The sequence below is a fragment of the Oncorhynchus gorbuscha genome, linkage group LG01, assembly GCF_021184085.1.
Source record: "Oncorhynchus gorbuscha isolate QuinsamMale2020 ecotype Even-year linkage group LG01, OgorEven_v1.0, whole genome shotgun sequence".
NCBI lineage: Eukaryota > Metazoa > Chordata > Actinopteri > Salmoniformes > Salmonidae > Oncorhynchus > Oncorhynchus gorbuscha.
The window spans coordinates 84,933,466-84,959,876 of NC_060173.1; the positions used below are offsets into that span (position 1 = coordinate 84,933,466).

General features: G+C 42.8%; 1 protein-coding gene across 7 annotated transcripts; it reads right to left on the reverse strand.

The window, feature by feature from the left end:
* Window positions 1-1,881: 1,881 nt before the first annotated feature.
* On the reverse strand, window positions 1,882-24,738 carry LOC124044022 (ATP-dependent RNA helicase DDX3X-like). 7 transcript variants are annotated; one of them, XM_046363360.1, is made up of 20 exons: window positions 24,430-24,738; window positions 20,626-20,674; window positions 20,452-20,499; window positions 16,569-16,628; window positions 13,936-14,046; window positions 13,296-13,422; window positions 13,082-13,189; window positions 12,741-12,840; window positions 12,462-12,597; window positions 12,145-12,239; window positions 11,884-11,982; window positions 11,281-11,441; window positions 10,922-11,066; window positions 10,684-10,828; window positions 9,766-9,813; window positions 6,456-6,637; window positions 6,157-6,274; window positions 5,288-5,444; window positions 5,023-5,159; window positions 1,882-4,838 (listed from the first exon to the last, which is right to left on the reverse strand). In XM_046363360.1, exons 1-20 carry the CDS (start codon window positions 24,472-24,474, stop codon window positions 4,741-4,743), a joined length of 2,169 nt encoding a protein of 722 aa, XP_046219316.1. In that variant the 5' UTR covers window positions 24,475-24,738; the 3' UTR covers window positions 1,882-4,740. The 7 variants fall into 7 exon arrangements, with proteins under 7 accessions (XP_046219316.1, XP_046219290.1, XP_046219325.1 ...); XM_046363334.1 differs by having other exon boundaries at window positions 13,867-14,046; XM_046363369.1 differs by lacking the exon at window positions 16,569-16,628.
* Window positions 24,739-26,411: the final 1,673 nt, after the last annotated feature.

Sequence of the window (26,411 nt, forward strand, 5' to 3'; positions counted from 1 at the left end):
TCCCTCATGTGCTTTATGTATTGATTTGTTGTTAATAAATAAATATATAAAAAAAGAGATGGACGTGGGTACCTGCTTCTATAAACCAATGAGATGGGAGAGGCAGGACTTGCAGCATGATCTGCATCAGAAATAGAAAGGCGTTCTATTTTAACCCTTGGCATCGCAGACGCTCGTTGACGCGCTTGAGCAGTGTGGGTGCAATAATTGAATAACAAATGTCTACATTTATTTTGCAACGCAAGCGGTGTGGTCAGTCTGTTTAAGGCTGTAACGTAACAAAATGTGGAAAAAGTCAAATGGGTCTGAATACTATTCAAATTCACTGAATATTGGCTACTGCCTAAAATTAGGTGACTCGTTTTATAGTGTTTGCTAGTGCTGTCTGCATTTCGTTTTGCTGGCTAACAAGTAATCTAGCTACGTTTAGCAGGTAGATTCCACTCAACGGAAGGTATAGTATACCTATTGTAATTTTTACCCCAATTAATTTTGTTATCAAGCTGCTGTGTCTCTAAAATCGTTCGGCGATTACTGATCAACCCGGCGAGCTAGCTAAACAGTCCGCTATGCAGCGCATCGCTAACAGAAGGCTCATTTATAGCCGATCACAACACTGGATTGGCCTATGGCAGGAATTTGTTAGGGCGCCCGTCACTCCAGTGAATGTTCCCAAACCAAGGTTTGTAGATTTGGTTTTGACACCAGACATTTTAAAGATCTGAAACCATGCACACCAACAATGCAGGATAGGTCTGTTTATAAACGGTTCAGACCGCGTATAAATGTTAATAGCGTTATATACATGGAGCTTGTTAATCATAAAAGTCATGTTTTTCATTGACATGACTACAGGCACCTTACTGGATAGTTTAGTATTAAGTGTGAATAAATACATGAACTATTGATATACAAGGATTCAGTTTCACGAATGGTTAACAAAATACCTAGTAATGTATTTGCAGTTTATAAGTAGTGTTCTGAAAACTGTTTTGAATTTTAGTCATGGGCAAAAAAAAAAAGCATAAAAAAAAAAAAAGGTAACAAGCACAAGACCCTTCAAAATCAACACAATGTAACGAGGACATGTTGCATTATAACATCACCATGGAGCCAACACTAAAATGCCATTTCGGAATTCTGAGAATAAAAGTCTGACAGTCATAATTATAACTGGACATATATATATTTTTTTATATCATAAAACACAGTAAACAAACGCTGTGTTCTTACCTGTCGATCATGTATGACATGTCCATGTGTCTGTCCTGCCTGTTAAGCAGAGCACACTCACATATAGGACTGAACAGGCTAATAGGTTGTCTGAGAGGCAGTGTGTGCATATCTGGTAGAACAAGTGTGCAAGTACATTTGCATGAATAATGTGTTAGTGTGTGAGCGCACCAGTGTGTGTTCCTGCACAGCAACCCCCACTAAAACCTGTATGTGCGTGCAGGGATCATCAAGCATGCTCTTAACCTCAACCACTGATTTGTGGTCAGATAATCCTAAATGCTTCTGGTATTCAACTCAATAACCAGTGACTTGATCACAACAGGGTTGTGTTCAGTAGGAATGTTGAAACAGAGCACAGGTGTACTACCCAAACTTGCCCATTAAGAATGTGCATCTTCATTTTAAATTGCAAAACATTTGGCGAAATTGTGCACTATTGAACACAACACAACCCTGATATGATAACAGAAGAATTTCATAAATGAGACAAGTGAAACATGGTGTTAACAATAAAATCTCTCAAATGAACTGAAGCCCATCAAATCAACGCCAACTTCGCTGCACCTCTCCACAGCCACTCCAGGATCTAGTCTGTCCTAGATGTATAACACAAGTCTTAAGATATGCTTGATTTTTATAATATGGTACTTTTGCATTCAAACTTTATTTAGGTAAAATCATACAATAATTACACAGCTGAGTCTTTTCCCATGCTGTGCATTAGCCTCTAAGCTAGTACAGAAAGCAAAGTCTAAGTCTAAAGAGCTCTGGGTTGTTCTTCCTCAAGGCACTGAGCAAGTGGTGCTTGTAGCCTATTCTTCCTGTGGCCAGGCTAGCAGTTGATGTGCTGCTACTGTGGGTAACACTACTGCATCTGAGACCTGCTCAATACTCTGAGGGAACAATCCCCAGAGGTGCCATATGCAAATGCAACAATAGAGAATAAACCACATTGTTTTTTAAGATTGTCATGTGCCAGACATACACTGGATATTTTTATAAATATAAATCAGGTCAAATTAGAATAAAGAGTTATTATAAACAATGCATACAATTTGAGAATCCCGAACAGTTCTGCACTGATAGATTTAGGAAAATTAGATTTCGCTCTTTTAACAACTTTAATTCCAAACCTTGGCATGTTTGATTAATTCCATTTCTCTTTTTGAAGGCCAATTTGACTATATAATATTTAGAGATGTTTCAAGGCCTCAGGCCCTGACGTCTGTGGATATTATTATTTTTGACTGAGTCCAATATGTCTTAAACATTAAAAAGCTCACACTACCCCGAAATATATAATTTTTTCACGCATACAGGTGACATTCAACATTCAAGTGCCAGTGTTTTTGTTACCGTCTTTTGGTCAAGTTTCTTGTAACTTTCAAAGAATCACTTTGAGGCTTACAAAAATAAATATCTCTCAGAAATGCTTAATAAATTACACAAAACTAGCAGCAAAAGTAGAATCTAGAAATCTGTGTGCAAATGGCTAAATTCCCAACTGCTAAATCCCCTGGTCCCAAATAAATCCTGTTTAAATGTTGAGAACCCTTCCCCTTTGTAAACAAGCTGCGTTTTTCCCCACAATCTCCTCACACACAATATTTGGAAGCTTAAGGACATGTATTCAAGACATTTATATAAAACTCTAGATGTGCAATAAAATAACTTTTGTAAAACTTGATGGGCACGACAACAAACAAGGGCCTACACACAAACTCAAGTAGCACCTTTCAATCCAAGTTCTCACTGTCAGTGCATCCGCTTTTAAAGTGAATACATTTAAAAAGTTCAAAAGGCACAATACACTTAAGAAACGTAGTGCACTTAGAGATACTCCAATGCCCCATCTCTCCTCCTCTCGTTGGCTGCTGCTCTTCGAGGGGAAAAGCCTTGTCTGGCCAGTCAGAACCAGAGCTTCATACACATCTAAAGCTGACTACCTCCCAGAGTTGACAGTACACATGTACCATAATGAAGGGGACAACAGTCCCCAGTCTTTGGCCACCTTCACAGCAAGGAGCAATGGAAACCAAAGCGATGGCAGTACACTGATAACCCTTGACCTTCACCCCATAACCCCAGCGACAACTGTCCTGCTGTCCAGTCCCTTTGCTTTCTGACTGGTTAACCCTTAGTGATGGTCCTCCTACTGCTTGTCTCAGATGAACCATGCCCCTCCAACACAGCTTGAAAAGAGAAAACGTTTGTAATTAAGTTAAGCCTGCGACTCGGTTCATTTGTCTTATATCTCCTTGACCAAAAAACAAAACACTAGCATGCGTAGAATACCGGCTCGGCGGTCAACGGTAAGACTGTTTAATGTTAACGCTGCACCACACCGTGCCTCCCCGACGCTATCGTTCCCCCCTGCCCCCCCCCCCCCAGACGCTGTGGTCCTTGTGCAGCCATTTTGAACTTCACTTCCAAGATGGCGGGCATTTTTTGTTTTGATACATGTTTATAGAAGAAACATTTAACTCAAAACTGCCAATTTTACAATACCACGCGCATGCGCCCGCTCTTCAAATGTAAACAAACCAAAAAACACTGCCCAGTTAATGTAGCTAGTGGCAGGTAACTTACTAGCTGCCATAACACTGTCAAGTCAAGTCATTGAGTGTTTGTTTGAATTAAACCCTAGTGTGTGTTTGATAGCATTGATTTTAACGACTTTCCGTGTTAAGAGATCACAACTGGAATGGCTATTGGAAAGACTACCGTATCTTTAGAGGAGCCTATCCAGGATAGAGTGAGCGAAAAAATTAAAAAGTAATCGAACTCTTCGTCCTTTAAAGATTAGAATACAGTTATTGGCCAAACTAGGAGTACGGCCCAGTGAGGTCGGACGCTACAGTGAAGTTAGCTGTTTGAACTCGATAAAAGGCTACATGATGACCCTGCGACAATTTTGAAAGGTTCAAATGGATTCATGACTCGAGCGAGTCACAATGCCCCCAGTGTTTGCCAAGGTTTGATTAAGTACAAGCTTTTTTTTTCTGTTTCTTTTTTCACCCCCAAAATAAAATACAATTTAGAGCTCTTGGCCACATTCATTTGGTGAAATGACAACAGAATTAGTCCTGTCTAAATTCAAAAGGCACAGTACATTAACATACAAATGATCCTCAGGTTATTCTTTTAGGTTCTTATTTTTGTTTATACAAAGAAAAAAGGATGTGCTGTTTTGAACAACGAAAGTCTAGAGTTGCTATATCAGACAATACATGTCAGCATCCTTACATGCGCACTCTTAATCTTAAGTGTGCAAATCTCTGCTCTTCTCCAGTGGATTGGCATCACGCTGGTTATATCTTCGCGTTGCGTCGTTCTCCATGTGAGAGAAGCGAAGGGGCAGAGAATCGCAATGTGTGTAATGTACTGTGTGTCAGTGAAAACTACACAGGGTTGAGTGAGCGGGGGTATTTTAGTCTGGCGTAGTCAACATGTGGTTTCCGTGAGGGGATCGGTTTGGTTGGCGTGGCAACCGGGTTTCTATGACTAGTTGCCCCACCAGTCTGTTCCACTACCGGAGTGGCTGTAGTTGCCACCGTAGCCTGCATCGTTGCCACCATAGGAGTTCCCGCCTCCAAAGCCACCTGGGAAGGACAGAGGTCATGGGTCAGTAGATTGTTATGATAGCTGTATGTGAGTTACTGAATTAATCTATATGGATGACCCCTCACACATGATTGAGTCAGGAATTCCAAATCATCATGGATAAAAATTAAGGGACATTTAGAGTGGCTCTTCAAATGGTTCTGAAAAGGGCCTAGCGCTTACCTCCACCAAAGCCGCCACGGCTTCCGCCTCCTCCGTAACCCCCGGTGCGTGGGCCTCCGCGCCCACCACCACCGCCAAAGCCGCCACCACCGGGTGTCTGACGGTAGTCCCTGGCACCAAATCCACCAGAGGAGAACCTAGCGGAGCGAGAGAACAAAAGTTGATACACTCAGAACATGTAGCTCTTCTCCTTTCTTGACAAGCTCCTTTCTGATCTAAAACCATTGGTGGGACATTAACATCCCTGAAAAAGTTGTGCGTGCACCTCTTGGAGCGTCCGCGTCCTGTGTTGCCCTTGTGCTGGTTCTCATAACCCAGGCTCTCCAGCCAGGATGGTACCTCCTGCTTGGCCTCCACCAGGATGTCCAGCAGGTCTTTGGTGATGTTGCTGTTCTTGTCGTTGAAGAACGACGTGGCCAGACCTACAAAACGCAGACAGCTCTCAATACGCTACACACATATCATGCAGCGCAACTCTCCAGGGCATGCGGTGGAATGAGCAACTTCAGTTCTTGAAAGACTTTAGGCTTCTTAAAAAGACAATTCATGAGGTGTGAGATCTTAAGTAATATAATAGTGTAGTTTTACTGTTTATCCTCAGTTATTCTCATGTTTCTACAACATGTTGCTGAGTCTGTTCAGACTAGCTACCATCCCAGTCGTATCAGATGTAATACACAGAGGCGCATGGCCAACACAAACACCGTTATTCAACGGCACCAGTGTGGTAATGCACTCTCCAACACAACGGAACAATCTACTGTTGTGCAGAGCTAAGCACACCATTCTAATTATACAACTAACCGAATGTCAGACAGACAACAGAACCTGATACACAAGGTGAGTGACGCATGTGACCTAGCTATCACTAACAATATGTGAATCCAATAATAATTTGGTGATTTATCTGTTTAGTCCGAGTCATGTTAATTATGCAGCAAACAAGAAAAAAGCTCATTCTTGTTTTGGTATCAAAATGTTCTAAAACGTTTTCCTTCGCATGACCTCGAACACAATCTTGGTGTGTTAGAGCTGGGTCAAAATCCCACACACACACACACACACACACACACACACACACACACATAATGGGTCATGATAGGAGAACCCCCCTCAAACACTAGTCCCACTCACCCAGGTTCCCCACGCGGCCTGTACGACCGATACGGTGGACATACTCCTCTATGTCGCTGGGCAGGTCAAAGTTGATGACGTGCTTGACGTTAGAGATGTCCAGACCCCGCGCAGCCACCTGGAGGAGAAGACAGAGGGAAACATGATGCAACCAGCAATGGCGAAAACCTTTCAGGTGGTGATCATCGTTACGATTGTAGTAGCTTCAATACAAATCCCGATACGTTTTAATGCGTGTAGGATAAAAAGGGGGAAATGACATCACTGTCTAGACAGAAGGGGTGTGTGTGTTGCCGTACCGCGGTGGCCACCAGGATGGGGCAGCGGCCAGAGCGGAACTGGTTCAGCGCCTCTTCTCGGTCTCTCTGGGAGCGATCACCGTGGATACTGGTGCAGGCGTAGCCCTCACGATACAGGAAGTCCTCCAGGGCGTCTGCTCCCTTTTTGGTCTCCACAAACACCAATGTCAGAGACTCCTTACCTAGACAGAGTGAAGAGGAGACGTAGCGAGAGCGCGCGAAAGAGATGAAAAGAAAATCAAGCAAACGTTGAGTACTTAGTGCACAGGCTATGAGCAGGATAAAGACTTCAGACAATGAGAGGGGCGATGGGATCAGAAAAAAAAAAAATGGTGCTGCGCTAACAGAGCAGGTGCTGATAGGGTGACCACATGTCCCAGATGGTGCAGGACAGCCCTGCATTATGGCCCTTGTCAGACATTCCAACACGTCTCTTCTACAGTCACATTGCACTTATTACAATATATATATATATATATATATATTGCACTTATTACAATATATATATATATATATTGTAATAAGTGCAATATATATATATATATATATATATATAAAAATATAAAAGATGTGGTACTGGTGATGTTAAACACTTCAATTGTTGAGATCTGATATTCTGATGTAGGCCTACATCATCTTCAACCAATCACATTTATCAGAACCTTTCGTGCTAAATTGCAGCTAATCTTTGAGTGGACAGTAACTTGTGCTTCTAATGAAGCGCTACAAAAGGAGGTGGGCCAAGGCCTAAATAGCCGTATTATACTGAAAGGTAATTTTGTCAAACTTGTGAGGGTCTCAATTCTCATAACATGCTTATTCAGCATACAAAAGTATGTGGACACCTGTACATCGAACATCTCATTCAAAAAATAAACAGGCATAAATATGGAGTTGGTCCCTACTTTGCTGCTATAACAGCCTCCACTCTTCTGGGAAAGCTTTCCACTAGATGTTGGAACATGGCTGCCGGGAATTGCTTCCATTCAGCCACAAGACCATCAGTGAGGTCGGGCACAGATGTTGGGCGATTAGGCCTGACTTGCAGTCGGTCGGTCGTTCCAATTCATCCCAAAGGTGTTCAAATGGGTGGTGGGGTCAGGGCTCTGTGCAGGACAGTCAAGTTTCTCCACACAGATCTTGACAAACCATTATGGCCCATGCTTTGTGCACGGGGGCATTGTCAGGCTGAAACAGGAAAAGGCCTAACCCAAACGGGTGCCATTGAGTTGGAAGCACTGAATCATCTAGAATGTCATTGTAGAGTCAAGATTTCCCCTCACTGGAACTAAGGGGCTTAGCCGAACCATGAAAAACAGCCCCAGACCAATATTCCTCCTCCACCACCTAGCCTTCTCCAGATTTGTTGGTCAGACCGTCAGATGGTGAAGCTTGATTATTCACTCCAGAGAATGTGTTTCCACTGCTCCAAAGTCCAACGGTGGCAAGCTTTATGCCACTCATAGTGCATAGTGATCTTAAGCTTGTGTGTGGCTGCTCGGTCATGGAAATCCATTTCATGAAGCTCCCAACGAACAGTTCTTGTGCTAACGTTGGTTCCAGAGGCAGTTTGGAACGCTGTAGTGTTGCAACCGAGGAGACCATTTTTAAGCGCCATTCTACTGACAATGTTTGTCAATGAAGAGTGCATGGCTGTGTGCTCAATTTTATACACCTGTTGTGACTGAAATAGCCAAATCCGCCAATTTGAAGGAGAATACTTTTGGTCATGTAGTGCATTTGCACTCACGGTAAATGCCGTGAAGCCTGGCAGTGAATGCCACGGTAGATGCAGACAAAGTTCAAATATTCAAACTTTTGTCAATCAATGCGAACACTTTTTAAAATGTTTTCTACCCGATGTTCATTAGCATTCTTTGTTTACTGAAGTCACCCTAGCAACGCATACCATTGTGCTGGCTTTTGCTGTCACCATATTTTTTAATTTCTTGTCCCGCTATGCCAACTGGTATGATGGTTTTCACTGACAAATTATTAAATGCAAATGGTTCGGTTTTGCAGAGTTATGCCAAATGTCCTCATAACAGAATTAGCCAGATGTCCCATAACTCAAAATGTACTCACAGCCATTTGGAATAGTACTAGTAAATGAGTAGTCTCAGTTTTGTCAGCAGTGGACCAACACTGCTTTAATGGCTATCGGCACAAACGGTCAAGTGTGAAACTGGATGGGGGCATGTGGTGGTGTCATTGTTGACATTCTCTGATGACCCTACGTCTAATTCAACAGCAGCAGCATTCAGTAACGGGTAGGCAGCAGGCTGCATTAGGGTAAGGTTGGCATGGCAACACTGAGCGATGAAGAGAACAGGACCAGGTTTGAGTGTCTTAAAAATGCATCCTGCCTTCCTTGGAATAATTGCTGATTTCACATGTTTGGATAGGTGAAGGCTAGTAGCATATGGCAAAAACATTCACCTATACAGTCATAATATCTGTGCTAATGTCACAGAAGGCATTATGTCTATTCTAAATATTCAAATCAGGGCTTAGTGTTCACAAAACTCAAGACCTCAAGGGGTGCACATTTTGGTTTTTATCCTAGCACTACACAGCTGAATCAAATAACCAACTAATCAAACTGATTAGTTGAATCAGCTGTTTCTAAAATGTTTAACTTCATATTCATCATGTTTTGTCATAAAAAAACATAGAAGTGTTTCCTATGACAACGCCTACTCATAATTGGTTCAACACCGATGAGGTCATTGGAAACTCATCGTCTATCTTTCCCACCACAAAACAGTTAATTTATATTTTTTCCCCCTTTAACATAGATGGACTAAACCTGCTTTTATAGGAGACGTAGCTCCTTTAGACAGTTGACTAACAGAGTGTAGCTCAGTTTACAACGGCAACAGCCCAACGTGTCCTTAAAATCTCCCACACGTGTGTGTGTGTAACACCCAGACAGTAACACCAAGCCAAAAACACCAAAGCTGTGCTCCAATTAACATCCTTCTTTGAGGATGGTAAGCGTTACTGCTGGTTCTAATGACAGGGTTTGCAAACCCTGGTCCTGGAGGGCTGTAATTTAGTCTTCGTGTTGGGCTGGAACAAAAGCCTGCACACCACAGTTCCCCAGGCCTCGAGTTGCCCACCCCTGACCTAAGGGTAGGATTCCCCGGGCCCTGAGACTACAACCATTATGTCTGGCCCTAAAGCTCTTTTGAGAAATTATGAAAGGAGAAATAGAGGGTTGGGGACCAGGGAAGGGAAAAGGATGGAGTGGGATGTTTACCAGTTGGGAGGGTCAGACTGGGGGTTATAGTACCATAATAATACTTACCGGGTGTCACTGCAGCCTCCTGAACATCAGGAGCATCACTGGGTATGACTAAATAAAACCAAACCGCCCAGTAGAGTAAACCAAAGGCAGTGTGGAGTAACTTAACAGTTCTTAACAGATATGTAATAACTAGCGCTTTCCCAATCATCCACCCTCCGTTTCACCCAGGGGAGAATGGTGAAGGTTCATTATGTCAACTAGTTTAGGAGACACATGTCCATGGGGCAGTTCATTTACTTTGGGCATACAGACTAACAGGTGTTTGGGGGTGGGGGCAAGGGAAAAGGCTAACAAATGTACCCTTTTAGATAAACACCGTAGCAAGTATCATCAATTAGTTTCAATACATCTGTGACTAAACCAATGATTTAGATCTACACATATACACACACTAGTTAACCAACTAGTGTTGAAGCCACCGTGTCTCCATCTTGGCACTGCCCCACTATTGTAAAAAACATTTTGGAAGCTATAGAAATGCATTTCTTAATGTCTACATTTATGTTTTCCACATTTAATTTTATTACTGACCACCTTAATGCACACTTAATTATATTTTGAGACAAAATATATAAAAACATCTTTAAAGTAAACATTTGACTTTACTAATGTTACTGTGCCCAATACAACACAAAATAATTAAAAACATGTAATTTCGTCCTGGAAACATGAATTGAAATAGTGTAGAATTGCATTAATTCCTATGGAGGACGGCTCCTACTGGGGAGTGCCAATATGGCCGACCGGTGGCTTCAGAGCCTCTCAATGACCAATACATATCAGCAGCAATCCAGAGCTAATATACATCATTGGATTGAACGTTATACCTGTGTGAATGATGGAGTTTGGTGTGAGAACGTGAGCGTGTGTAAAAGGGTTTGAGGGTTATGGGGTAGAGTTGATGTGTGCGTTCCTTACCTGTAGCGTTGAGCAGGTCCAGGAGGAAGGATCTCTTGTCACCATCCTCCACCCACACTACTTTCTGGGTGATGTTTTCTGAGGTGGAGCCCACGCGGCCCACGGCCAGGAAGATATAGTCCTCTAGGAAATCACGCGCCAGCATCTAACAGTCAGAAATACACACAGTCAGAAACACGCACCCAGGATTTTACTCTATTTCTCAAGCTTGCATCACTACTGGTGCATGCTTGTGTACCTGGATCTCCTTGGGGAAGGTAGCACTGAACATCATGGTCTGACGGATCCCTTTAGGGGGCATGGTGTCCTGCTCCACGATGCGTCTGATCTGGGGCTCAAAACCCATGTCCAACATCCTGTCAGCCTCGTCCAGCACCAGGTAGCTGACAGGGATGACAGAAACAGCTCACTTAGCACTTTGGTCACTCACTTATGTTAGTGTTGGACAAAACATTAGCCAACTCATTATCATTAACACTAGCCAACTCGTCAGCACTAGTTAACCAGTGCTAATGAGTTAGCTAACAAGTTCTCGTTAGCTTTAGCAAACTCTTTGGCGTTAGCCAATTTGTTAGTGTTAGCGCCTGCCCCACTCACTTGCAGTAGTCGAGGCCAATCTTGCCCCTTTCCATCATATCCACCAGGCGCCCGGGTGTGGCCACCAGAAGGTGGCAGCCTCGCTCCAGGTCTCTGATCTGCTGACCGATGTCAGCCCCCCCGTACACCACACAGGGACGCACACGGGAGCGGTACGCAAACTAAGAGATACACAGGACAGTTCAGAACACTAGTACAGCCATAATTCAAGTTTCAACCATCACCTTTTCATTGTCTTTGGAGTATCGTTCTATAACAGATGTTACCGAGATGAACACTTATGTTACATAGAACTTGATGCGCATTCATTTTGACACGGTATAAGATTGTACCAGTGATTAAAGATGGAACCAGAAGACATGGCACAGGGCATTTTGCCCCTCCATAACACACACAGTACAGGGAAAGTGTGCATGCCAAGAAAATACATTTAATTTATCTAGTTGCAATCAATCAGCCTGTTGGGAATCAGTAACATTCAGTTCACCATCTTCCTTAGCCGCAACAAGGCTACTCTACTATACTGGTGTCACTACAACACCATTCATGGTCTGTCCATCGTGTATGGTTTTGTCTGTCTGTGGGTGGAGTTTTAGCCCACACCTTTCTGGACTCTTCGTAGATCTGCAGGGCCAGTTCTCTGGTGGGAGCCAGGACCAGGGAGAGAGGATACTGCTTACGGCGCCCATATTTACCACTGTCCTGTGGAGGGAAGCAACAAGTGTTGGTCAACCTCAACACACCACATAAATAAATAGCACACCTGCAAGTCGGGAGGGGGCAATTTAATTGCTTTCACAGAAAAGCAGCGTTTCAGATTTATTGAAAAGCTCAACGTTGCAGGATGCTCGTATGCGAGTGTACCTGTCCGTTCTTGCCAGCCGCTGCAGCGTCTCCAGGCCCCTGTGTGTAGATCTGGCTCAACACTGGCACCAGGAAGGCTGCAGTCTTACCCGAGCCTGAGGAAAGGAAAAGTCATTCATTTACTCAATACAATAATCATTCATTTTTGCGGGTCTGAAAGAAAATCCCCAAACATGTTTTAAATATTTAGCTAAATTTGTAATGCAAGAGAATCAAATTAAAGTCCCTAAACAGGCTCAATTCCATTTTATCCTCTAGCGAATCCTTCCGCTACCGTCTCTCACCTTGAAGTAAAGCTTCTTCATTCATTCTCTTACCAGTCTGAGCACAAGCCATGAGGTCTCTCTTGGACTTTATGACCGGGATAGCGTATTTCTGGACAGGGGTGGGCCGCGTGTAGTGGGTCAGGGCAATGTTGCTCATGATGATCTCACCCATGTCCACATCATGGAACTGAAATACCAAAACACATGCGCTGTTAGTTTTGGATCACTTCTACTCTTAACTTTTGTCAACAAGAGTTACTTGAAAGTGTTCCATAGCGTGTTTCCCTTGATCTACAAGACAATTGTTGCCTGTAAAGCCACGTGACTTACACTATCAATGTGTGGCGGGCAGTTGGATCCAGTGGCCTCCACCGGAATGTCGTCGTATTTCTCAAAGTTAATACCTGTGTTGCCGCTTGAGAACAGCTCCCTGGATGAGCGGAAAAAGATTGGGTTAGAGGACATCACATTAGACAACACCTAACATGACTCATTAAAAAAGTTACCCAAAATTGCTGAACACTCCTATTGCACACTCCCAGCTGTAAGAGTGAGTCTAAGATCAATATGGTGGGGATGCTTATATAAAATGGCACACTTAAAGTTGCAGAACTCCTAGACACACTGGTTTTGGCCAATGTAACAGTTGAGAGGAGAAGAGTGTGACTCACGCTTCCAAGCGTTCGTTGGCGGGGCTGGGTTTGGACCAGTCCTCATCGTCCCTGGAGTCTTCCTGCCAGCGGTTGTTGCCTCCACCGCCATAACCTCCACGCTGATAACTACAACAGACACACAGATACACTGCTCAACACACTTCACAATCATCAGCTGTCTGAACACACACCTACTTGTATAGCAAAATACATTCCGCTGACTGGTACGTACCCTCTGCCCCCTGATGATCCACGGTCGTTGTAGAAAGAAGACTTTCCCCTCCCGCCAAAGCTGTTATAGGCCGCGTCTTGTCTGGGAGTACCTCCCCAGCCGCCACCATCCTGTCCACCACTAAACCCTAGCGAGAGAGAGTGGATAGCTTAGTGAGTACCACCATTCAAATATTGCCTGGGAAGCAAACAGCCATTTTGGTAAATGGATATGATCGAATGATTGGAGTATAGGATATACTGAATCTGCAAGGGCGTTTTTTTTCTGTATCTTTCAAGTATTGTCTGCGTATTTTATCAATAAAACATAGCTATACCCGTCTTAAGTAAAGGAGTCTTATTTGTATTAAGTATTTTATTCTTACATTATTTCAGTTACTGGTGACTCAAGGAAATTCTGCCTCTGCAGATAGTCTATTAGTAGTCATTACTAGTATTACCGAGTAAAGATGTGTCTATATGCACAGTAGGACCTAGAGCATAATACAATATCTACTACCTGCATTAGTCTAATAGTATTGGTTATTACTGCGGAATAGATAAATACAATTTGGCACAGTAGGTTTCCCCACCTGCGATGTGCATTGGCTGACTAAACGAGGCGCCACCCATGCCGTTACCGCGGTAGCTGCCACGCCCACCTCTGTCATTTCGGGGAGGCCCGCCGCGTCCCCCGAAGCCCGTATTGCGGTTGTCGTGGTAACCATTGGCAAAGCCGTTGCTGCGTCCGCTGTCCCATCCTCCTGGAGAGTCTTCATGGACAGGGTGAGGGGAATGAAAGGAAGAGGGGGATGATGAGACGGAGGTAGAGAAAGTGTACTATGGGGTTGTCATGTTCAGAGACTACGAAGGGGATAGATTGGACTCCCAAGCCCACAGACAAAGGAAAATACTCACATCACTATTAAAATATCAGTTCCATCACCCTCCTTTCAAATGGGATTTGGAAAAGCTAGTGACTATTGATCAAAGGACTTCTAAAACTATATTTTAGAGATTCAACCTTGTAAAAAGGGAGGCCAACTGAATGAACTTGGCAGTATGAGTTCACAACAGAACATCTCTGCAGAAAACCTATACTTCCAAAGAATCCTACAATACAAGATCAGGCCCCCATCTGAGGTGGGGACATTCACGACAGCGATATGCCCAGCTCTGCATGCTGACCGTCTCATCTTTCCCATTGGTGGCAACACCATTATGAGTGCAGGCTAGGCAGCAGGCTGGTCAGGGGACCGTTTAGGGTTTCACCACTGCCAGACGTGACAAACAGCCCCAACCCATAGGGTTTTTCTTTCACTTCAAGGTGGTAAAGCTTCAGATAAAAGGTAGCCTAAATATGTAGTAAGCAGCAGCTTCCACATCCACCTGTGGGTCCTCAGCGGCTCCTTCAACACCAGATTTCTCACACACAGGGCAAACCTAATGTGGTGAATACACACACCAGCTGAGGCTTCAGACCAGGCCTAGTGCTGTGCACAAACACACACTGTTCATATCCCTGTGCACTATGCACACAGCGCTAGCCAGTAGCCACATTCTGTAGGATCAAAGACTACCATTCAGAGGCATTGCTAAGAAACTGAGTCAGCTAGTTTCATGTTGGACAAGGGGTCCAGAAATACTTGTTCATTTAGCCTAGTCCTCTATTGATGCAAATTGTGCATTAACACAAGGGATGCAATAACGTGTAATTCAGATTGGTGCAGGCTGAATGAGCTACATTAATAAAAGACAATTCTGTCTAAATTACTTGAGTTGAAGACTCCAACAGTAAGCAATATACTATATGAAAGTATAGAGTCGCTTAGCCAATGTTCAATCAGACAGTAAAATTAGCAGGTCTGCTTACTCTTTATGGAGGGACTATTTTTGGACAGTAGAGTTAACACAGATTAAGGTGGAAGGATAGAGGAATCACATAACCAATCAGGATTCAGATCAGTCACCCCCTACAGCAGCACAGTGCAAGCTCTGACATCAATACGCATGGCACAATGCTAAAGACAAGCGAAGGCCTTACATCTAAGCCGCACAATTTCAGACCCCAATAAGTTACACAAGGTTTTCCTTGGTTAATTACAGTGCCTATTGGAATGATTCCAAAGTAAAGGCTAATAGCTATTTAAGCTCATCAAATGTGCAACATTTCCTTCATACAGGAGTCCCTGCTTTGATTCCATTCAATTTGTATACTCCTAGAATGTCCAGAAGGTAGTAAATACTACATACCAAAGGTTTGTTTTGATACAGCTGTATTCCTACTGCAGATACACAACATAAGGATGTTAGCATTGAGCATACTGCAGCTCCCATTGGCATTAGTAATACAGCCATTCTAGCGACGCAGGACAGAATCTCACAAAAAAAATCAATTTTAAACAACCATGCAACAGAGGCAAGCTACTGCATACTAGAACACACAGCTTTGATACCAGTCCATGGCTGCATATTATCAAGTGATACCCTATTCCCGGTAGTGGGAATTGGGTGTGGTGTTCTCTTAGGGGAATAGCCTACGTGGCATGCAGGTACACAGGTATACCATTTCTGTCTGACCAGACCCCATTGTTAAAGTGGTAAAAGTCTAGCTCCCGAGAGGCCAGTAACCTAAGCAAAGGTACAGGGGAAGGAGGCTATAAAAACAGGTTCTCCTTCCATAAGTTGGCTGATGCAAGAGTAGTTTGACATGACACTAATAGTTACCGGCTATACAGTTATCCCAACCAGGTGTATAGTTATTTTTGTGTCTTTGGTGGCATTGAGGGTACTGCTTAAATAAAACTTTCAGGGACACTACATATTGTAAGGCTTACAATATGGAAAATACTGTGGGTTAGAACATGTGCAAGATGGCGCACACACACACACAAAACAAGTTCTCAATACGGATAGCTCATCATTGAAAGCAGCTATAATAAGATGTTAAAATGAGATGTTCTGCAATGTCAGCAAAATAATTTCCAAAATCTAATGCATTGGCCTAGATGGAGCTATCATATCCTGTTCCCTCACATATAATTTGTAAGCAGCATCTGAGCAAAACCAGCAGAAAAAAAAGCAAATCCGTTTCAGGTTTGAAGCTGGGTGTCGCATTGTTTTTCAAAAGTCTAATCCCCTTCACATTGGGTTCCATATACACAGATTCAGTTTACGCTGGTGGAATCTGTGCACCTGGAAAAACCCACATTGGTGTTTCTGGTGTGTAAAAGGCCATTTCATGCAACTACAAATGCAGGGTGCCCTCAGCACAAAGGAGACGGAAGGCACTTACAGAAGTTCACTGGAGGTGGCACTGAATAACCGTACTGTCTACCAGAGGAATAAGCATTTTCTGAATGTGGGATAAAAATAAAAAACAATGTCACAAAAGTGTGAGATGAAGCTAACCCAAGAAACGCTTTACCATGATTAATGAGATGTTCATTGGGATACACTCTGGCATTTAATGTGTACAACTTCTCAGAGGCAAGTCAGTGCTAGCCTAGTTAGCATGAGAATGTTTTCTTAGGACACCGGCTTGTCTTTCCCTTAAGAATATTGTGATCTGTTGGACCCAGTGGCAGCGAGCAGTAAACACAACTGGTAACTTTCCAAATCCAACAATCATGCAGATTATTCAGAAATGGCAGAGAGAATGTTGATGATTTCTCTTGTGCATTAACTGGAAGTATTTTTGTTGGGCCAGGTCTAGAAAAAAAGTTGCCACGATTGAAACAATTGTACAGTATCCTCTGCAATTTTTGGTGTATGCATCTCAAGGGTTTCCAGACTTTTGACACATGCCCCGAAAAAATAATCACTGCCCCACCATGTTAAAAAAGTCATGGCCTCCCGGGTGGTGTAGTGGTCTAGGGCACTGCACCGCAGTGCTAGCTGTGCCACCAGAGATTCTGGGTTCGAGCCCAGGCTCTGTTGCAGCCGGCCGCGACCGGAAGGCCCATGGGGCGGCGCACAATTGGCCAAGCATCGTCTGGGTTAGGCCGGCAGGGATATCCTTGTCTCATCGCGCACTAGCAACTCCTGTGGTGGGCCGGGCACAGTGCAGTGTAGCTTGACTGGGTTGTGTTTCGGAGGACGCACGGCTCTCGACCTTCGTCTCTCCCGAGTCCGTACGGGAGTTTTAGCGATGAGAAAAGACAGTAACTACTAATAATGTGATACCACGAAATTGGGGAGAAATGAGGGGTAAAAAAAAGTTATGAAATAAACAATCAATGTTAACTTTTTTTCTTCTTCTTTGAGCTATGATAGTAAAATTGATTGACTGATTTGTAATAATATTTAAATCAGAAGGAGTTATGGTTTGAAATTCATTAGAAATGTATTGGGAAGTTGAGGAAAACAGGCAATTGTGTATAATCTTCTGTGTAGAAGAGATCAGATGTTTTTTCCACCAGTCTGGTTTACAGCCTGCTCCTGCCCAGTCTGTTCTAAGACATTCTGAGGGAAACAGAAGACAATGTTCCTGAGAGACTCATCTTTCAGTCATGGGGTCACAATATTTTGTAGCTTAAACCGTTAGATCAACATTTCTAGGAAGAAAAGAGACACCGCTCATTTTATTACAACCGCTTTTAGCAGCTAAAAGCTGTATGAACCAAACGTAGTGAGCAATACGGACCCCATTCCAGTGTTGTGTCACCCCCGGATGGTCGGGTGACATGTAGAAATGACTTGTCAACAAGTGGCAGCTTTACACGACGATCAATAGGACCTCAGGCGGCACGTTTCCTTATTTGTTAACCTCTTCCTCCTACCCCCTAATTTTTCTAACATTCTGTTAAAAATCGTGCAACATTTCAGCGCCCTGCTACTCATGCCAGGAATATAGTATATGCATATGATTAGTATGTGTGGATAGAAAACACTCAGACATTTCTAAAACTGTTTAAATCACGGCTGTGACTATAACAGAACGTGAGTTTCATCGAAAAGCGCAGGAAAACCTGATCACTGAAAATGGAAATAAATATCCTTGCGCTACTTCCAGGAATTGTTCAAAGTGAACCGAATTACATGAGACCGAGGTTTCAGTGCCTACAGCTTCCACACGATGTCTAGAGTCTTGTCATTTGATTCAGCTTTGATTCTTGGTTGAACCGAATCAAGGGAACTCCTTCCCTCCGGTCTCCGACCAGATGTTTTTCCAGACGACACCTATAGAATTTACATCGCCTCCTGATGAATTTTATCGTTTATTAACGTGTACTAATACCTAAAGTTGCATTACAAAAGTATTTCAAAGTGTTTTGTGAAAGTTTATCGTCGACTTTTTGAATTTTAAAAAATGACGTTACGTTATGAAACGCTATTTTTTCCCCGTTTATCATACAGTCTACATAGAACGATATCTAGGCTATATATGGACCGATTTAATCGGAAAAAAGACCCAATAGTGATTATGGGACATCTAGGAGTGCCAACAAAGAAGATGGTCAAAGGTAATGAATGTTTTATATTTTATTGTGCGGTTTGTGTAGCGCCGAATATGCTAATTATTTTGTTTACGTCCCCTGCGGGTCTTTTGTGGTGTTACATGCTATCAGATAATAGCTTCTCATGCTTTCGCCGAAAAGCATTTTAAAAATCTGACTTGTTGCCTGGATTCACAACGAGTGTAGCTTTAATTCAATACCCTGCATGTGTATTTTAATGAACGTTTGAGTTTTAACTAATACTATTAGCATTTAGCGTAGCGCATTTGCATTTCCAGAGCTCTAGATGGGACGCCTGCTTGCCAAGTAAGAGCAAGAGGTTAAGAACGCCATTACGTTTATTGAGAGCTGTAGAAACATTGGCTTGCGGTAAACTCCTTACACAGGTAGAAGGGCGACATTTGTACATTAAGTATTCCAGGTCATGTGAACATAATTTTATTATTTACACGCCTGTGAGCCAAGAGTTGTTAGTCAAGAAAGACACAAATCAGGTTGTACATCATTGTAGGGCTGGGCAATATGGCTTAATATATTTTTTGTTGTTCTCCAAATAGGCGTTGTTGTACAATTAAAAGTAAAATACACTACATTTGACAGTCCACAATAATCTAATTAATTTGAGGCTTGTGAAAATACCAAGGCTAAATAGATGAATAAAAAAAGTTACATCTGCTTTTCTGATGGACAGCGCATTGAAAATGCAGACTTCGGAATTCTAACGCAACCCCTGGGTTTATTTTCTTTCCAAAACTTCTACAATAGGGAACTGTATTTAACAAAATGTAATTATTTAGTCTAAAACGGTGTGTGTGTGTGTGTGGGGGGGGGGCTAAGCTGACATATGAATTGTTTTACGACAGCTACATGACCCATAGTCATACTATTTGATTACGAATGTTAAGGCCCCTTTGGGTATCAAAAAAATATTGATTTTGGCCTCTATTTCTAAAACCCATAGAAAACACACTCATAAAAGGACACAGAAAATGAATCACAAGATACAAGGTTAACGCGCATCTTAAATCTAGGAGATATGTTTTTAAAAACTAAAAACTTTTTTTTAAAACACACATTTAACCCCTTTTTTGGTGTCACAAAACTACCTGTAATATTCAATTATTATTCTTAAAAGTGCTACCGGTTATCTTCAGAAGAGTCCCGTGACCCTTGTGGGGGTCCTTGAGAAAAATGGAGAACGCCATAGTGTTTGTGAGAATTTCTCCTTTCCATAATGTGGTCTCATTAGTTTGTAGCCCAAACGGTTCAGAGACTTGTGGGGGTCGTAGAGCAAAACACCATTGTGTTAGTGAGTCTCCCCTTTTCATAGAGGGGTCCGAAATTTGACGGTAAAAAAAATGTAACTTAGATTGATGCAACAGTGCTTCAATTAACTTGGAGATTAACTGACAAATGCATGGAATTCTGGTCGAAGTTGTAATTTCAACATGTCCCGAACCCATTAAAACACTAGCCAAAACGTATTGCACACCTTCATTAACGACAAGTCCTTTGTTATCCATCCATATTTAAATGGAGAGCATGGGAGTTTTTCGGGGGGGGTGCAAGCCTGAAACAAGCAGACAGGCAGACCTATAGAATTGGGAACTGGTAACAAATCGGCAGAAGACCTCGCTCAGAGTGAGTCTGTACCCTGGTAATACAAGTCGGGGCTGATGTCTTGTATGTGATTTATTGGGTGTCAAAGATAACGCTTACCGTTTTTGGAAACTTCTTTGTTCCTCAAGTGAGGTGGAATGTAACGCCCTAGGAAGTGGAAAATGGTAGGACTATCAGTTCACACATTTAGAAACAAATAGTATGGTAAAGCCATCAATGAAGATCGCCACAATGAGCTACACTGAAAGCAAATTATTATCTGTTAATACTTACTGCCTGTGCCTCCTCCCTGTCCGTCAGAGTTCAAGTCTAGGCCAGCAAGCTGAAAACACAAATATACTGTTGGAGTGCATCAAGTGATTTTACCACAAGCATGGTCAAATACAACCACGGGGTGAATTAATGCTTCCAAATATGATGGCGCAAAGTGCCAAAAGTCTGATCCTAGCACTAATTGGACAGTTTCAAGTTCAGTATGAAGGATAGCCTGTACCGTGCATTCAGAAAGTGTTCAGACCCCTTACCAGGTTCCACATTGTTACGTTACAGCCTTATTCTAAATTTGATTAAATTGTTTCCCCCCCAATCTACACACAATACCCCATAATGACAAAGTGAAAACAGAAAAAAACAGAAATAATACATTTACATAAGTATGCAGACCCTTTACTCAGAGCATCGTTGAAGCGCCAATGGCAGCCTGGAGTCTTCTTGGCACCCCTGTATTTGGAGAGTTCCTCACATTCTTCTCTGCAGATCCTCTCAACCTCTGTCGGGTTGTATGGGGAATGTCGCTGCACAGCTATGTTCGGGTCTCTCCAGAGATGTTGGATCTGGTTCAAGTCCAGGCTCTGGCCGGGCCAAGGATATTCAGGAGACTTGTCACGAAGCCATTCTTGCATTGCTTTGGCTGTGTGCTAAGGGTTGTTGTCCTGTTGGAAGGGAAACCGTCACCCCAGTCTGAGGTCCTGCGCACTCTGGAAGAGGTTGTCATCAAGGCTCTCACTGTACTTTGCTCTGTTCATCTTTCGACTACTCTCCCAGTCCCCGCCGTTGAAAAACATCCCAACATGATACTGCCTCCCCGCTTCACCATTGTAATAGTATTGTCTAGGTGATGAGTTGCGTGGCACTCAGGTCATCAGACCAGTGAATCTTGTTTCTCATGGTCTGAGGGTTATTTTAGGTGCTTCCAAGCAGGCTGTCATGTGCCTTTTACTGGGGAGTTGGTTCTGTCTGGTCACTACCATAAAGGCCTGATTGGTGGGGTGCTGCAGAGATGGTTGTGTCCTTCTGGAAGGTGCCCCCATCTCCACAGAAGTATTCTGGAGCTCTGTCAGTGACCATCAGGTTCTGGGTCACGGGCCCTTCTCCCCCAGCTGTTCAGTTTGGCCGGTCAGAGAGCTCGAGAAAGAGTTGTTGGTTCCAAACTTCTTCCATTATAAGAATGATGGAGGCTACTGTGTTCTTGGGGACCTTCAACGCTGCAGGCATTATTTGGTACCCTTCCCCAGATCTGTGCCTCGACACAATCCTGTCTTGGAGCTCTACAGACAATTCCTTAAACCTCATGGCTTCGTATTTGCTCTGACATCCACTGTCAACTGTGGGACCTTATATACAGATGTGCACCTTTCCAAATCAGGTCCAATCAATTGAATTTACCACCGGTGGACTCCAAGTTGTAGAGACATCAAGGTTGATAAATGAAAACAGGGTGCACCCTTGCTCAATTTCAAGTCTCATAGCAAAGAGTCTAAATACTTATGTAAATCTGTATACGTATGTAAATCTATATTTTATGAATTGGCAAGTGTCTACAAACCTTTCCTTGCTTTGTCATTATGGGGTATTGATGAGGGGGGAAGTATTGAATCCATTTTAGATAAGTCTAAAATAAAGTGTGGAAAAACTGAAGGGGTCTGAATACTTTCCAAATGCAAAAGTATACTAAGGGCCAGCCCTATTCCCCGATCATCTTTCTTCTGCTGATTTGATCAGCAGTCGGCAACCAATTGAGACGCATTACAAGTTCTATTTTAGCGCCTAGCTACACAGACGCACGGAACGCTACAGGTTTGATCAGCCTGTTAAATGCTGACCAGACCACCCAAGTTGCTTGTGCTGCAAAATAAATGTACACAAACACATTAGTCAATCATTTCACCCGAACTGCTTGCCAAGCGCCAAAACAGAAATTGATTCTATTTTAGATACTTTAGGCGCTGTGGGTCCCACATTTCCCATTTCCTCATTAGTTTTTAAGAGCATAACGTGGGAGATTGAAAGATGAACTTGGTACACACTCTAGTCGGTGGTAATGCACCTTAAAAAGTTTGCTTCCAAACGCCATATAAAATCCACAGAAAACCAAACTAGGTTTCCCCTTTATATTTATGGTTAAATTGTCAGAGTAGAGAACACACGGTTTTGTATGAACCAACATGGGTCAAGATTCTACAAAGATCCGGATAAAAAAAAAAGAGCCATATGCATTCCAGCTAAAATAACAACCCAATGTTTTCCCACAGCAAATTAGCTAGCAACAGCACACTAGCTACATTTCTATCATTGTTTCATGTGCATTTTGACCTGTCCCCAAAGTAATATAGTTGGTTCAGGTATTTTAATCTGCTTGCCATGATTGTGTCTCGTGGGGATAGACACATGCACTGAACAGGTCATTGCATTTTGGTACACCAGAAGTACATAAAGTTGCAGAGGCAGTGCATATGTTGGATTTATCGAATTTTCACCTTCGTTACGTTTCTGTCAAGCCCTTTATTTAGATAAATCCAGCACATGCACCAAATAGGACGCACTACAACATAATGCTGCAAGGCAAACAGTGCGTTCCGTTAGACTGTCATGTACTTCTGGTGTAACAAAATGTAGTGACATTAAAGGTGTGATCAAGGCTTTACCACCATAGTGAATCACGTGCAAAATATCCAAGACTAACGCTTCCATCACACCAACAGTGGTGGCATTTTGGTACACTAGAATTATATTCATGTCCGATGAAACGCTGCGTTTGCCTTGCAGCATTGCGTTGCAGCAGCAGTTGCAGTGCACAAGTTGGATTTATCGACCGTATGCGTCAAACTGTATGAGTAGGTGGCTTGACAGAAGTGGCAGCAGCATAAAGTGAATGTTTAACTCTTGCTGCATACAAATCCAGATGATACTGTCGGTGTGATCGAAGCGTTGTTCTGCTGACTAACGTTATATCCAAACACGATTATACCGGCGAAGTAACGTTATATATATAGACCTATATCCACTTAACATGTATTAAAAGAAAGTTAACTAGCTGTGTTTTACACAACTAAAACCCGACATTAACTCACTAGCTAGTCAATGGTAGATTGGCTTTGTAAACGCAGTCTGGAGTAGGTTACTTTATTCACCTACAGTACTGGCGATTGTTATTTCCTGCGCCACGTTTCAAGACTCAGCAGTTACTTTTACCGGCCGGTAAAATGTAATCAATCCAACCAGCTAAGATAGCTAGCTAACGTAAACTAGCACGCTAAATGTATCTGAATATCAAATGTCACCTAGGTAGTTATCTATGTTGCTAACAAGTATTGGTTCTGTAGCTAGATAGCCAACATTAACCAAGGCCTAAGCACGCCTGGTTAAGATTGCCGTGAGATCAACTACGCAATCGATACCGACCTGTTACGTGTAGCCAACTAGCCTGGCTAATTACACATTAAAACACTAAAATATGTATTTTCGACTGTCAGCTAGCGAACTACATTAACATACAGTTATTGATAGCAAGTGTTCACTATATGTAATCGTTGAAACAAATAAATTGTCTAACTACCCAAAACTGAATATTGCTAGGCAGCATCCGCCATCGCCACAGAATGTCACCGGCGACACACCAACCACCATTTTACCAGCCACATCCACGCAGTTAGCTGGCTAACATTAGCTTTGCTACGAACCGCTTTAGCTTGGTAGCTTAGCATACGCTTCGCTAGCTGACGGAACGTTATTTTAGCTGTCCTAACTCCATATTTCCTAAGTTATAATGTTATTAAATAAATTAAGTAAAACACTCACCTGCTGATCTAGACCGTGTTGATTATCGACGACCACATGACTCATAACTAAAGAGAATAGAGAGGGTTATTTGTCAAGAGAAAGTATTTTCTTTGTTAGCACACTAGCTAGTTTCTTTGAAGATCACAAAATTCTTCCTAGATTCCAGTCCGTAATATGTTGCTAAATTTATGTCCTTTCAGTCAATAAAACAAGTGTATATAAATGTTCCTTTCTGTCAGTTTCTACGTGGTTGCAAATTAAAGTATCCACTCGAGCTGTAACCGTAACCTTCCACTGGCTTCTCCGTGGTGGAATGAAGCTAAGTTACGCGCACAGGTACCGCGAGATAACACTATTTTAGAACAGACATCGCGATGTTCTAAATTTTGTACATTTCCGCGCGGAAATATTAATCTGCATTATTTTTGTTCAGGTGAAGTGCGTAAGATAGTAAAGTAAATAATATTGCTAATAGCAAGCATATTAAATCGTAGTAAACATCTATTATGGTAGGACATAAGAAAAGGAGACAAGGTGAAGGAAAATAAGCAAAACCTTGTGCCGCGGCACTTTGGGTATTGCTTAATTGTCTGAAATGGCCTCTTCTCCTTGTATCAATCATCTGCAATTCAACAGTGTAAGTGTTGGACAGGTTAAGCACACCATACTAAGTAGGTTCCACAAGGCAAAAGCGTCAATACATGACTAAGATCGAATCGTACTTCACCGGCTCCGACGCTCCTCAAATGTGGCAGGGCTTGCAAACTGTTACAGACTACAAAGGGAAGCACAGCCGAGAGCTGGAGCCTACCAGGTGAGCTAAATTACTTGTGTACTAGCTTCGAGGCAAGTAACACTGAAACATTCATGAGAGAATCAGCTGTTCCAGACGACTGTGTGATCACTAAGACCTTTATTTTATTTATTTATTTCAGTTAAAATGACAGCCTACTCCGGGCAAACCTGGATGACACTGGTCAAATTGTGCTCCACCCTATGGGGCTCCCACTCACGGCTGGATGTGATACAGCCTGGATGCGAAACCAGGTACTATAGTGATGCCTTTTGCACTGAGATGTAATGCCTTAGACCGCTGCGCCACTCGGGAGCCCAGGTCAACATTCAGGACGTGTACTCCGAGCATGCGCTGACCAACTGGCAAGTGTTTTGTGTTAAAAGTGTTCTGACACTTTCAACCTTTCCCTGTCTTAGTCTGTAATACCAACATGTTTCAAGCAGACCACCATAGTCCCTGTGCCTGGGATCACTAAGGTAACCTGCCGAAATCACCACACACATACCCTCGTATGCTGGCCCTCGCTTCATATTCGTCGCCAAACCCACTGGCTCCAGGTCATCTATAAGTCTTTGCTAGGTAAAGCCCCGCCCTTATCTCAGCTCACTGGTCACCATAGCAGCACCCACCCCTGGCACGCGATCCAGCAGGTATATTTCACTGGTCACCCCCAAAGCCAATTCCCCCTTTGGCCGCCTTTCCTTCCAGTTCTCTGCTGCCAATGACTGGAACAAACTGCAAAAATCACTGAAGCTGGAGACTAATGTCTCCCTCACTAACTTTAAGCATCAGCTGTCAGAACAGCTGACAGATCATTGCACCTGTACATAGCCCATCTGTAAATAGCCCATCCAAATACCTCATCCCCATATTGTTATATATATATATATATTTTTGCTCCTTGTCACCCCAGTATCTCTACTTGCATATTCATCTTCTGCACATCTATCACTTCAGTGTTTAATTGCTACATTGTCATTAATCCGCCACGGCCTATTTATTGCTTTACCTCCCTAATCTTACCTCATTTGCACACACTGTATATTGATTTTTTGTATTGTGTTATTGACTGTACATTTGTTAATTCCATGTGTAACTTTGTGTTGTTGTTTGTGTCGCACTGCTTTGCTTTATCTTGGCCAGGTCGCAGTTGTATATGAGAACTTGTTCTCAACTGGCCTACCTGGTTAAATAAAGGTGATTT

Bases quoted from the DNA above. Each gene is read 5' to 3' on its own strand.
- LOC124044022 (XM_046363334.1), bottom strand. From the start codon at position 24,474: ATGAGTCATGTGGTCGTCGATAATCAACACGGTCTAGATCAGCAG. The intron at 16,629-20,451 runs GTAAGCGTTATC...TCCCACATTCAG, and splicing joins CAAAGAAGTTTCCAAAAACG to AAAATGCTTATTCCTCTGGT. The intron at 13,423-13,866 runs GTGGGGAAACCT...CTCTCTCGCTAG, and splicing joins TCAGCCAATGCACATCGCAG to GGTTTAGTGGTGGACAGGAT.